General features: G+C 37.7%; 1 protein-coding gene across 7 annotated transcripts; it reads left to right on the plus strand.

The window, feature by feature from the left end:
• LOC109709355 (serine/arginine-rich SC35-like splicing factor SCL28) lies at positions 1106-13271 on the plus strand. Of its 7 annotated transcripts, none has more exons than XR_002216071.1 (8): positions 1106-1408; positions 4628-4710; positions 7060-7180; positions 10815-10979; positions 11093-11160; positions 11311-11350; positions 11660-12251; positions 12482-12616. XR_002216071.1 is itself a non-coding variant. In XM_020231548.1 (8 exons), the coding sequence occupies exons 1-8, from the start codon at positions 1230-1232 to the stop codon at positions 12790-12792; spliced, it is 870 nt and encodes a 289-aa protein (XP_020087137.1). In that variant the 5' UTR covers positions 1106-1229; the 3' UTR covers positions 12793-13271. The 7 variants fall into 7 exon arrangements, 5 of the variants coding, with proteins under 5 accessions (XP_020087137.1, XP_020087138.1, XP_020087139.1 ...); XR_002216070.1 differs by lacking the exon at positions 12482-12616 and having other exon boundaries at positions 11660-11858; positions 11971-11989; XM_020231548.1 differs by lacking the exon at positions 11660-12251 and adding an exon at positions 12786-13271 and having other exon boundaries at positions 12482-12688.

The following is a 13612-nucleotide window of genomic DNA, read 5'->3' on the forward strand; positions in this document are numbered from 1 at the left end:
CCAGCCTGGGCTACCTTGGGAGCTGGGCATAGGCCGAGCTCTCTTAGGCTCCCTCGGGAGTTGGGAGAAGAGACCCCAACCTGCGCTGCACACCCTTCTCCCAAGTTCTTCCCCCGCCGCCCCAGGCAACAGATCGTGTCGTACCCATAGTTAGTTAATTCGCGAATTATTCCCGAATTTTTGAAAACTCGAATTAAACGGTGATTTTCGAATTTTTGGAAAAAATTCGGAAAAAAACGGGATTTTTTGACTAAAAATACGTGTTCGCGTATTATACGGCGAGCCGAATTATTCGGTCCAAAAAAACGGATCAAGCCCGCAGGCTCGGCACCGGCCCGCGCTGCCCGAGCGCTCTGCCGCTGGCCGGCCGCGCCGACCGACGCGCTGCCCGCGCGCACTGCCCGTGACGCCCGCGCCTGCCTGCGCATGAGGCTCTTGGGCCGGCTGGCCCAAAACAGTAAAATACACAAAGAAAAAAGGAAAAATCTTTCCAAACACCTCGCCTAAGACAAAAAAAAAAAAAAAAAAATTTCTTTTCGAATTTTACTTAATTAGCTTTAATTTTGTAGCTATTTATTCTATATTTTTAAAAGATATGAATATTATGCTAATAGCATAATCTTGAGAGAAAAAAATTTAATTTAATAGCCGAATTTTTAATCCCGAATTTTTTAATTAGTAAACGTATAATATCCGTATAAATCACGTATCCGAATAATTGATGAATCCGTTTTTTAGCCGTATTTTTCAACGAATTTAAAAATTAGAAGACGAATTTTATCCGAATTATATTCGTACCAAATTTTTACCGAATCCGAATTAACTAACTATGGCCTTACCATACCGTGCCGTTCAGAGCCACGGCCGAAGCTATCAGTCCGACACGACCTAGCCTGTTCTGGGCCGACATGTCTAAAACTTTAGGCGCAGCAGGTTCCGTAAATGCAGGCCAGGCCGAGCCGGGCCGATTCGAACTCTACAATACTTCCCCCCGGCCCCTATCTGTGCCTGGCCAGGAGGCCCACGGCCGCAGGCCCGTTTTACATTCCTGGCTTTATCTCATAAACAATTCGATGGATAATATAGCAATTTAAATTATTTCGTGGGGAGCCATTCTTACCCTATTCAAAGCGCCCGGACTCCTCTTCTTCCCTCCACCTCCTTCTAGGGTTTCTCTCTCTCTCTCTCTCTCGCCCTCTCTCTCTCTCTTCCCACCTTCCTAGGGTTTCATGAGGAGATACAGAAGCCGAAGCAGGGGCCGGGGCCCGAGCCCGAGCTACAGCCCTCGGCGGGTTAGCCGGAGCCCGCCTCGCCGGAAGCGCTACGACGACCCCCGCGACCGCCGCGGTTTCCGCCGCTCCCCGGCCCCGTCCGGCCTTCTTGTGCGAAACGTCGCCCTTGATGCGAGGTCGCAATCATTTGACCCTCGTTTTTCCTTTTTTCAGTAAACCCTAAGGCCCTGTTTGGATGCATGAACATCTTATACGGTATATTCTTTCGATTTATTCACAGAAGTATGTAATATTTGATAGACAGGAGTGTGATCGAATGCCTAGAATGGATGCCATATTCCGTCCGAGTCAAATCTTTTCGGGATATGATAAAGCACCTTGTAGGTAAAATATGCTATACTACCAAATCATGGATGCTAAGACTTTTAAGAGCAAAATTCAGACTCCTAGTTTTCAATCAGACAAGAAAATCTGTAAACCGAATGAGTTATCACTAGATATCTTAAGGCCTAAGTTTTCTATTTGCACAACTATCCAAGTCCTGTCACTGAAATTGTTGTATTATTGTCTTTGTGGTTGTTCTTGAGATTGATCTTGGTGTACTGTAGGAGATATGCGTGAACGAAAGAATTGAATTGAAAATAAGAGGAAAGTTTTGTTTGGTCACTCTTGTTCCGCGAATAGTACGCTCTTATTATCTTTTAGTGATTATGTTCATGGGATTGGTCTTGGTATACTGTAGGAGGTATGTTGGAAGATGGTTTACTCACCTGGATGCACCTAATGATTAGGTACCTAAATGACTTACATTTTGGAGGAAAATAGAGAACTGGCTATGCATGGGCTTCTGACTGTTCACCCAAAGTGTATGTTGGTGATCTTCCTAGAGTTCACTTGCTGCCTCACACTTCATTGATTTCGTTGTATTCTTAATAGTCTTTCTAAGAGATACCAAAGCAGCATTGTAATTTGTAAAGTCTAAGAATAAGTCTGTATGCTTTTGGGATCCCCTAAGTTTAGTAGACTTAGATTGGTGAAATCTTGAGTAACAAAGAATTTTGCGTTTATACTAGGAGCTGGTGCTCTAAGATGATTTTTCATTATTTTTGCTGATATTTCTATTCATACAAGCAATAATTTATTGCTGCCTTGTTATCATTATTGTGCTGTTTTTATGATCTGATAACGATCAGTTAATAACATAGGAAAATGATGTCCTACTTTGCAGTTATTTTTATGTGTATTACATTTCTTTTTCTTCTTCACTTCCTATCAACAACCTAGCCTAATAGTGTTAGCACCCTATCCTACTAGTGTAAGCAAAATGATAATTGAAAGTTTAATCTTTTCCTTCGAAACATTTATTCTTATCTATGTTTAGAGAATTGAATTGGATCGGCTGGTTTGACTTGGTTAACTAGAAACCACTTATAGAGCCGGTTCAATCAGGCTATAGCAACAGCTTCATAAGGAAAAAAAGGTTAAAACTATCAAAACTGGTACAAAACTGCCCAACTGTATGAATTTGTTCCAAACTGCCCAACTGGACAAATTTAAGTGGACATTAGAGCTGGAAGAAAAATAAGTAAGCCTCTTCTGCTAATTCTAAAATTCACGCCTCTGAATTGTTCGATGGAAAAAACGTAGCTAATCACCTATGCTAAGCAGTGTTTGAAAAGGCGTGCCTCAGGCGCGCGCCTCAGCGCCTAGGCGCAAGGCGTGAGTCTCAATGCCTCAGGGAGTGAGGCACGCGCCTCAGACGCACCTCGTGATATTTACGTTTAATGTGTCTATGGTGTGGGTTTTTGGGTTTTGAGTTTCTTCAATATATTCTAAAATGTTAAGAAACTTTTTTAAAAAAATTTCTAATTGAACGCTTACTTTTCCTTTTCTCTTGGTCGTTCTCTCTTTCACCCCCCAATGGCAATAAGTAGTAGCGGCAAGAAGAAAGAAGCAGCAGCAAACACTTTAAAGCTGAAAGTTGAAACATAATTTTTTTTATTTTTAAGTTGAGAACATTTATGCATGCGATTTCTTTACATTTTTATGGTTATTTTGTTTTTGTATAGCTATTTTAGAATTTTTTAATATAAAACATTCATTTAAAATAGGCTTGTTAAGAGTGTTTTATTTTTATTAGATATGCGCCTCACCTTCTCGCGGTGCGCCTCGCGCCTAGGCTCCATAAAGCATTTGCGCCTTTTTGCGTCTTGCGCCTTTTCAAACACTGATGCTAAGTTAGCTACTAGTTCAAGAGAAGACTGTTTGTTTATTTGGGATATTACATGGAGATCACATAGTGTATGTACATATATGCATATACATTTGATAGTTTGACCATTGGTTCGATTGTGGTTGAACCTCTAACCAGTGTTTGAAAAGGCTCACCTGAGGCGCGCGCCTCAGCGCCTAGGCGTGAGGCGCGGGCCTCCACGCCTCAGCAATAGAGAGGCGAGGCGCTATTGCTGAGGCGCACGCCTAGGCCCTGGCGCACATAAGGCTCGCGCCTCGGCATATTTAATATTTTTTGGATTTTGGATTAAAGTTTTTGGGTTATTGGGTTTCGGATATAAATTTTATGTTTTAGCCCGATAAGATTAGTAAAAGAATCTAAAAGAAACCTAAAAAAATCCTAATGAAATCAATCTATCGCCCTTTCCTCCTACTACTCTCTCCTTTTACCGGCCCTCTTCTCCTTCTTGAGGCCAAATGAAAACATTGGCACCACAATCACTTTTAAGTTGAAAGTCGAAATATATTTTTTTTAACTTGAGAACATATATGCATGTGTTTTCTTTACTTTTTTATAGTTATTTTAGTTTTGTATAGTTATTTTGGAGTTTTTTTAATGTAGAATATCAAATTAAATTACTGTGCGCCTCGCCTTCTTGAGGCGCGCGCCTCGCAGTGCGCCTCGCGCCTAGGCTCCAGGAGAGTCTTGCGCCTTTTTGTGCCTCGCTCCTTTTCAAACACTGCCTCTAACCCACCATGATCCTCTCCCTTCTCTGGTTTGCTGACCCAGCTTCTTGAACATTGGTTGAACCTCTAACCTAGTTTGCTGACCTGGCCTACTTCTTGAACACTGGTTGAACATCTAACCTGCTTTGCTGATCTGGTCGATTTCTTTAACACTGATTCCTAGTTCTGTTGGATAATTGGCATCTTTGACCATTTGAGGTGAAGTCCTCTTTGAGTTATGATCTCTCTATTTCTTTCTTTCTTTTTTGTGTTTTTTCTCCATGAGCTCTCTCATATATTGTGCTCATTGCTTGATGAATTGCTTTTCTCTTCTGCTATGTTTTAGGAGTTTGAATGAAAAAGGTTTTTTTTTTTTAATTATTTTGTATAGTGATTAGTTTCTCTCTTATTTGTTTTGTGACTGCGTATGCACACAGGCCGGAGGATCTTCGTATTCCATTTGAACGCTTTGGCCCTTTGAAGGATGTTTACCTTCCGAAGAATTACTACACAGGGTATGGTGTGATATTTGTTTTTTGGTTTGCAATGCAGTCTACAGCCTTGATTTGCGCAATTATTCATTATTTTTCATTTCTTGAGTTCTTCATCTACGATAAGCGGTTCCTTCCATGCCATTATAATATATCTTATGAATGAATGTATGTGATGTATATTTGATCTTACGTATTCCATAAATTATCTGTAGGTCTTACATCAATATATTGTCAGATTTGCATATAATGCTTGTTCCTGTTTATTTTGCTATTAACTTGTCAAGAAATTCCAAGCAATTGTTATATATTCGACTCCATAACCTTGGGAATTTATTGGATTGAATGCTAATATGTTGGAGATGAAGGGATCAAGACGTTAAGAAATCCTATATTTGAACAATAGAAGATATTTTGTTCTATATAAGTTGACATGTGGAGTTTTTAAATTTTACTCTAGCTGGTTTTGTGCTCATTTATGTGTTTTAATAGAAATATGTATGCTGCATTTAGGGACCATGCTAGGGTAACCTACACATGTTGGACCTTTATATTGTCTTGACAAAGACAGCAATAGTCTTCTAAGAAATTGCAACTAACAATAATGGTTCCTTGGCATATTTCCACCTCTTGTTTGAGAAATTACAAATAACAATAATGGTTCCTTGCTGTTTTACCACCTCTTGTTTCTTGTTGTTCTGTTTTTTATTCTCTCTGTGTTTGGGATGCGTAATTTATTCATATCACTCAAATGACACTTCTTCATTATTATAGCGGGAAATAACTCGAAATTAAAACACATAAGAGTTTGAACCACTTTCAAAACATATTGAGAGCAGGACTTCGTCATTATCATTTCAACTGAGAGGAATTTTCACTGCAAAAATCAAATGTATAGATTGATGACAGTGGCTGTCTAACGGGCTTATATTTTGTGGCAAATGAAGAAAATGACAAATTAGAGGGATGATAAAAGTACAGAACTGTTTTGATGGATTAAGAATTGAGTGGGAGGAAAGGGAATTTGAGGACTTTGTGAACTAATAGATATCAAAGCCAAAGGAATCAAACAGTATTATAGTGTTTGCTTAAACATATGAACTCCTACATGTTGTCATCTGTCAATACTGTTTTATAAGACTGGCTATACTTAGTGGAGATTTTTCAGGCTCTAGTCTCTAGTAGCTTGCTTTAGGCTTGGCTTTTTTTAACTACTAAAAGAAGTAAGGTTTGGCTTATTGTAAGCACTTAATCAGCTAGGCTTGTAGTTTTATTAGTCTGGCTCAAGTTCAACTCAATGTGTGAGTAGCCTATTTTAATAGCAACTTAAATGTTGCACTGGCATGAGCAACACCTTTTGGTACATTGCATAAACATGGCATAGTTATTGATAGTATTTACTAAGTTCATTAGGATGGAATAACCATCAAATGCTATGTAGAAACTTAGGCAGTTTGGTCGAAAATTTAGGATTTTATATTTTTACGAGGCCTAGTTGCCTGTATATCAAAATTCAGTAGTTTTGTGCTAAGTTCCATATGGTACAAAGATTATCAAATCTATGCATATTAACATTCTTAGTTTCATACAGAGCATATACTTGAGATGCTTAGCGCGCAGATGATTAAATCTGTAAACTCTAGTACTTTGATAATTTAGATTTTCATTTGTCACGGCCCGCGACCATCAATTTGGCCGGTTCGGGCACGTCCACAGATGCCGAACGGATAGGACCTTCCCTATCCGCCCAAGGCTCAACAACAATCACGTGTATAGCCATTTCATACATAGAAAATTTTGGTATACATGGCTTGCTCGAGGGCAAGCAACAACAACTAAAGTGAAAGTAAGTTAACTACTATTACAACATCCATTGTACTTTGCAAGATTGAAACAAAATACAAAGTTTCAAATTTCATTACATCCATGATCCAAATTTACATCATATGTTCTTCAAATACATACATCATTCATATATTTATATATTGTCCATTCATCAACCTACAAAAGATGAATCTCAAAAGGGCATAATACTAAACTCGAAGGAAGCCACTATCTAGGGCTCGATGCCCTTGCCGCAATCCTCGACCGCCCTGCTCGCGTTAGGATTTGCAAGGTTAGTGGTGTGAGAACTAATGAAAGTTCCCAGTGGGTTCGGCTGCCGATCTTGCCGACTTACCCACTAGGTCTACACAGGCATATGTAGGAAAGAAAAGGGATATAGAAACCAAAACTAATGCCACTACAATGCCTGTACAAAACTGAATAGAGATAGTATACTCATAATGTATGCATGCTCTTTTACCTTTATCCAATTCGCTTGTTTAACCCTTTGGTTAAATCTCAACTCACCAAACCAAATCCCTTTTGTCGGGGAGAATACCGCTACAACCCGATGGGACTGTCTGCTGGGGAGAATTCCACTACCAACCCAGTTGATGACACTCCGGAGCTCACCGCCCAAGGTGGAGCGACCTACCTCGAGCATTCAGACTACCTGTGAGTACGATCCAATCCTCACTTGGAGGATACCATGCCACAACCTTGACATACTCTTTATTCTATGTTTAACATTTCCAATTCTAGATGCTAATCAATTCATCTCATTATAATGCCACAAGTTCATTTTCCTTGTCTAGCATTCTCTATACTAGGTGCTACTCATGCCGTCTAGTTACAATGTCACTTGTTCCCTAGTGTCATAGTTCGATGCTTCATACACCTATAGGGTTTCTGTGTTCATCATCTATAGTTCACATGTTCTTTGCTTCCAAAGCATACAAGAATGCACAATTACCATATATGTCACATTTACCCTATAATGCATGAATCCACTATACACATACAATATGCTCAAGAAGTAACTAGACATAATGGGTCATTCGAAGACTTCGGATAGCACCACCTACCTTTTGGTAATGCCGAAGTGCGAGAAAACCACTTCCTGCGATTTATGGACGACCGCTCCTCTCGCCCCACGACAAACGAAGCTGAAATGAGGCTTTTCCCTAATAACTTGACGTAGACTCGTCGGAACTTCGATCCAAGTCACTCAACGCGCTGATTTATACTCCAATTAGGGCTACAAGAGATCAAACCTAAGTTAGATCTCATATTTAGCAAAACCCCATTTTTACTCTAGGGTTCATACAAGACACCCAATATAGTCTAAGTTTCTAGAATTTCATAGCATAATCAAGCTCTAGAAATCCTAGAGACTATAAAACCTAACCATTTAGGGTATAAAACCAAACCCTAACCAAGAAATTGCAAGAAACCTACCTCAGGTTCTTGCTCCAAGAAGCCCCCCTTGTCTAAGAGCCTCTACTTCACCAAAATCCCCAAACTCTAACTTCAATTCTCCTTCAATTCCACCATTGAGTAGAGTTCTCTAGAGAGAGAAGGAGAAGGAGATGAGGTTTGGAGAAGAAAATGAAGTACTTTTTGCATGAGAAGTACAGGTGTATAGGTAGGGTATTTATATAGGCTTGCACAATTGCAAATAAGCCCCCCCAAGAACTCACTCTCAGCCTTCACAATTTAGTTCCTTATAGACTGGGTACCGGTACTCGGGTTATAATACCGGTACCCGAGAGTTCTAGTACCGGTACCCAGCAACGATACCGGTATAGGCCATCCAACCCGAGGCTACGCAAAATCCTGTCTGCCTCGTAGTACTGGTACACAAGACCAGTACCGGTACACAGCCTCGTACGGTCCGGATCCCGAGAGTTGTATTAACACACAATGGTTAGTTACCGGTACTGCATTGCTCTGGTGTCGGTATCAAGTGCCAATTTTGCACTTTAACAGCAGAATTGCTCCGGGAGTTCGTTTTCGCGCTTGGTTTGCGTCGAAAACACCTAAACATCTTCGGAACTCATTTCCAACCATCCGCACGCCTCCAGAATAGGTCGGGGACGCTGCAATTCGTACTCTTGCTTCACTTTGATCAATTCGATCAAAGTTAGCATCGTAACTCGGAGATTCGGTATGTTACATACATAATACGTCCAATGGTTGTGCACCTCTTGTGCCCTGATCGAGGAATTTAAGTTTGGTCTAAACTCCCTATTTCTGTGAAATGTATTTTATCTCTACACCGTAACAATACGACGTAAAATATAGCAGAACCATATGTCCTAGTTACTTATATAGGCGGTCACATGAATCCTTCTCCAACAAACGTTATTTTGCACAAAGAACCTCCTAGAAGCAGTTTAACTATCCGTTGTTTTTCTAACTGATCTAACTAAGTCTAATTGATGGATAATGCGGTTGGTCTCTTGGAATCATCTGGATCTTATAAATGTTTCTTCTAAATTTTAGGTGGTGGTTCTTTTAACTTTGCTGCTGATACACTATATATTTTTTTGAAGGACAGTTTTCATCCATCTTAGCAACGACCCTTGAAACATCTGGCCTCCTAACTGATTTAGTCTCAGCATACAGTACGAACCGAGCCTTACAGCCATCTAGCAATTTATATTTTCATTAAGATAATTAAATAATCCTTTAGACACAATTTTGTACTCTGACATTTCGTTTGGTTCGGTTATAAGTAAGAACTGCCTAGTCCATGGATAGGTACAAGTTCAGGTATAAATAAGAATTAGACCAATTTTGCGTTTGGATGAAAATTGAGTTATTCCCGGGAATAAGAAAAATACTGTTTGGATAGATAAGATGGAATAAGAAGAATAGTAGGTAATTATAAATAGAAAATAATGATATTGCACCTTATATTATATTTGAATTTAAAATTTAAAATTTAAATATATAACTTTTAAATTTCAAAAAATTAAATTAAAATTAAAATTTTTAATTTTTAAATCTCAAATTCACAAATTTAAAGTTCTAAATTTGAAATTAAGATTAAATCTAAATTTATATATATAAAATATTAAAATTTAAATTTTAAAAATTTAAAATATAACTATAAATTTAAAATTTAAAATTTAGAATTTAAAATTATAAAATTTTAATTTTAAGATTATAAATTATAAATTTTTAAAATTTAAAATTTAAAGTTAAATTTTTAAAAAAATTAAACAGGGGTGGGGGTAGGAACAACTGTTCCCATCCCTATTCCCACAAAGGGGTGGGACAATTATCCCACCCTAACGGGTTATCCCAGTCCTGGGTCATATATTACATGTTGACATGCGTTGTGTCATTTGTCGAGCTTCCCTGTAAAACCATGAGGGTATTTTTGAAGGAGCTAAGAATACTTTTTAAAACGGTTCTACATGAATGAAATCTTTAAGAAGGTTTCTACTGTTCTCTTGGAACTCTCTTATGAGGCATATTACGAACTGATAAAATTACATCAATGTAAATTTGCAAAACCTCCATTTCTCATAAATTTTTTTCTATTGCCATCTAGTTGCATGAAAATGATGGGATACCCTTGATATATGCATGTAAATGTATCTTATATTCGAGTCATAGTAGAATGAATATATGAGTAAAACCAAAGAAGTAAATAATGAAGTGCAGCCTCTCATGAAAGTGGTTGGTGTGGGGAAGGAAAAATATGAAAAGTTGAACGCACTTGAGTTTGATGGATTGCCAATAATGTAATCTTTATTTACCAATATAATGGTCGTCAAGTTTCACATCATAACCCATGAGGGTCCTTGGACCTTGGTACATCTAATTATCAAAATCCAAAAATTGCTATATGGTATCATAATGAGGCTAGTTTTTTTTTTAATACATGAACCCTTGTGTAAGAAATCAATATATTTGAATTGTTACATTGTCTTAGTGTCGCTATTGATTGCATTATATAGTGGTGGAGGGATATATCACTATTTTGCTAGGATCGGCCTATATTACCATGTGTTGTCGTGATACATTAACGTAGGTTGATTTGTATTAGTTAGGGATCGGTGTCAGTTTCTTATGTTGTTCTGATTATTCAGAATACAACATTTTCTGTGATTTTCTGCTACTGGCTTCTTTATACATTGCAGGAATTTGAGTTTTTGGGGTTTCATGGTTTCTTATTTACCATGTTCACTGCTATAAATACTTCCCTTTAAATTGGTTTTTTATCCTGGTGATGTTTTTAGCACATAGAGCTGTCAGAATCATAAACAAATTTTGTACTTGGGTGCTACTTTTGCAGGGAACCACGGGGCTTTGGCTTTGTCAAATTCCGTTATGCTGATGATGCAGCAGTGGCCAAGCAGCAAATGAATCATCAGCTTATTTGTGGACGTGAGATTTCGATTGTATATGCTGAAGAAAACAGAAAAACTCCGCAAGAAATGCGCACGAACAGTAGAATAAGGTATTTTATCATTTTATTTTTCTCCTCTTTTAAATTACCACTTCATTCGTGATATATTGAATGTAGTTTACAATTTACATTATCCAAGTACTTATATGCTTTTGCTCGTGCAGTGATAGATACAAGGGCGATGGTTATAGAAGACGATCCTCACCAAGATCCCCTAGGCATCAACACCATTGTAAGTAAATAGAGCTCTTACAATCTATACTTTTTTTTTTTTTTTTTTTAATCTTTTTTGCTATAAATCATATTTATGTACAAAATTCCTGAAGTAGTATTGCTGGTTTCTTGAACTTGATTCACGTTATTATTTTTCTCATCTTGGCAGCATATTCACGTTCACCTTCACCGCCCAGGCGTGACTCAAGGTGTGATTTTTTCTTTAATTTTTTAATTTTTAGTTTGGTTAACCCGTATTAGATTTTTATAGCATTTTTATTAAAAAGACCACATCTTGTTTAAATCATATTCAGATATAACTAAATTAGTGGAGATGTTTGAACTTTATGGTTAATTGCATTTTTATTTGCATTTTCAAAAATAATAGTTATTAGGAAATTTCTCATATTGCTATGCAAGCTTTAAAATATCGGATTTCACCATGGATATGAGTTCTTTTAATGATGTTTTTTGTTATTTGCAAACTTAATCATGCTGCGCTGTGTTCTGTGCTTCAGGACGTTTGAACGACTTGTTAGTATGTTGCTTATGCAGATCATTAAAGTCAAAGAGTTCGTAAAGTTCAAAGGCTTATACTAATGACTAAAGAGAAAGTGAACCAAAAGAATTTGGCTATTTCCTTGATCTTATTTCAAAGCTATTCAAGAAGTTTCGGTTAATCCAGCTTCGCCAACATAACTCACTACTGATCATATGGTTTGTTAGATAAATTCACTATCCATAGTAACTTTATGCTTTTGTTATCCAAATGAGATATTTCATTCTAGTGTTCTCTGAATCTTACTAGTTTCGCTTTGCAATTATCCAGTCAAGAGAGAATCTAGAGGTAAAAAAGCAATAAAGAAACTTGATTACCAGAACCAAAACTAGAAAGTATCATGATCTCCAGAGAGTTGGAGCCCTTCAAAAGTCTCGCAGCTAAAGATTGAGGATACAATCACAAGTGACAAATGTGTTGGCTAAGAAAGTAGAGGCAAAGATTTGTTGGGAGAGAACTGATGCTGTTGAACAACCAACTGCATTTTAAAGCCGTATTCATACATGTTTGGATCGAGTTCATAAAATTTGTGGGAATTTGAGATGTTACAGGTAAAAGTAGTATTATTCGCTATTTAAATTTGATTTGGGGGAGGCCCAAGTCAGGGAGAATCTACAGTCTGAGTTTACTTCTTTTCTACATCATTTTCTGACTGTAGTGCTAATTTGAGTAGCACTACATGTTTTTATTATTTTCCGTGCACTGGAACCCCTGTAATGGGATTCTTTAATTTTTTTCGATTGCTTGTTGTTCTCCTTTTATTTTTTATTTTGTTATGCAGGGACAGGAAAAGGAGCTCACGTGATGATTATTACTCTCCTGCAAAGTCCATCTCCCCTCCTCGAGAGGAGAGGGAGTATCGATCAAATCGGCGATCTCCAACTCCCCAGGATGATGGCCGTGGTCCATCTCCTAGGAAGGATAGCCGTGGCCCCTTTACTAAGGAGGATAGCCGGAGCCCATCACGCTCTCGTTCTCCATCCTGCAGGTTTTTAACCTCTGATATTTCATAAAATTTCTTCGCTTATTATTTGTTGTGCCTGTACTTTTCCGGAACTTCTTATTGGCGATCTTATTGTCTACAGCCGCTAGATGACGAGCTCGAATTTCTGACCAAGATAGCAGCAGTGAATGGCTTAATACAAGAAGTCATGAAACCTTCGTAAAGAGCGGAAATTAGTTTTGGTCAACAGTCAGAAAATGTGTACCTGTGCACTATTTGAAGAGTGTGCATCGTAGAAGGTCTTAAAGTTGCACTCTCGGCTAGTTCAACTTTTTAATTAAAAAAAAAAAAAGATCTTTACATGTTATTCAGGTTTGTAAAAATGATATCTGCTTCAGCTCTAAATTGTTGTTTAGATCACGCGAGTTCATTTCGCTTTTGTATTGTGGTTTGGCTTTTGTTGCAGCAAACCAGTTTTGTTGTACTAAAGAATGATTGTGAACTCACAGCTGCTTCTGTTTTTTTGTGTTGTTTTGGAAACTATTTCTAGGTCAAGTATTCTCGTGTGTTCTCTAGGAATGCGTTTGAGAAGTTACCTCAGTAATGCAAGTCAATATTTTTATTTTTATTTTTATTTTTTTTTATTTTGATACTTTTAAAATGCATATATTCTGAGTGATTTTGACGAGCGTAAGCAAATTCGGTGACTCTGAGCTTCTGGTTTGTTGTGATTTAGTTTCGTGAACAAAAAATATTTGCTGACCCAAAAATGCTTGTCTAAATGCTAAAATATTTGCTTGACCCAAAAGTGCTTGTCTAAATGCTATTTCTAATTATCGTGTATGCTCATAAATTATTTCTAAAATGCTATTTCGAAAATAATTCGGTCCATAACATTTTATTCAAAACAAGTTCTTCACAAAATCCATAGATGGTTTTTTTTTTTTTTTTATTTCCTGATTTGGGAGC

This window comes from Ananas comosus, linkage group 4 (genome assembly GCF_001540865.1).
Source record: "Ananas comosus cultivar F153 linkage group 4, ASM154086v1, whole genome shotgun sequence".
Taxonomy (NCBI): domain Eukaryota; kingdom Viridiplantae; phylum Streptophyta; class Magnoliopsida; order Poales; family Bromeliaceae; genus Ananas; species Ananas comosus.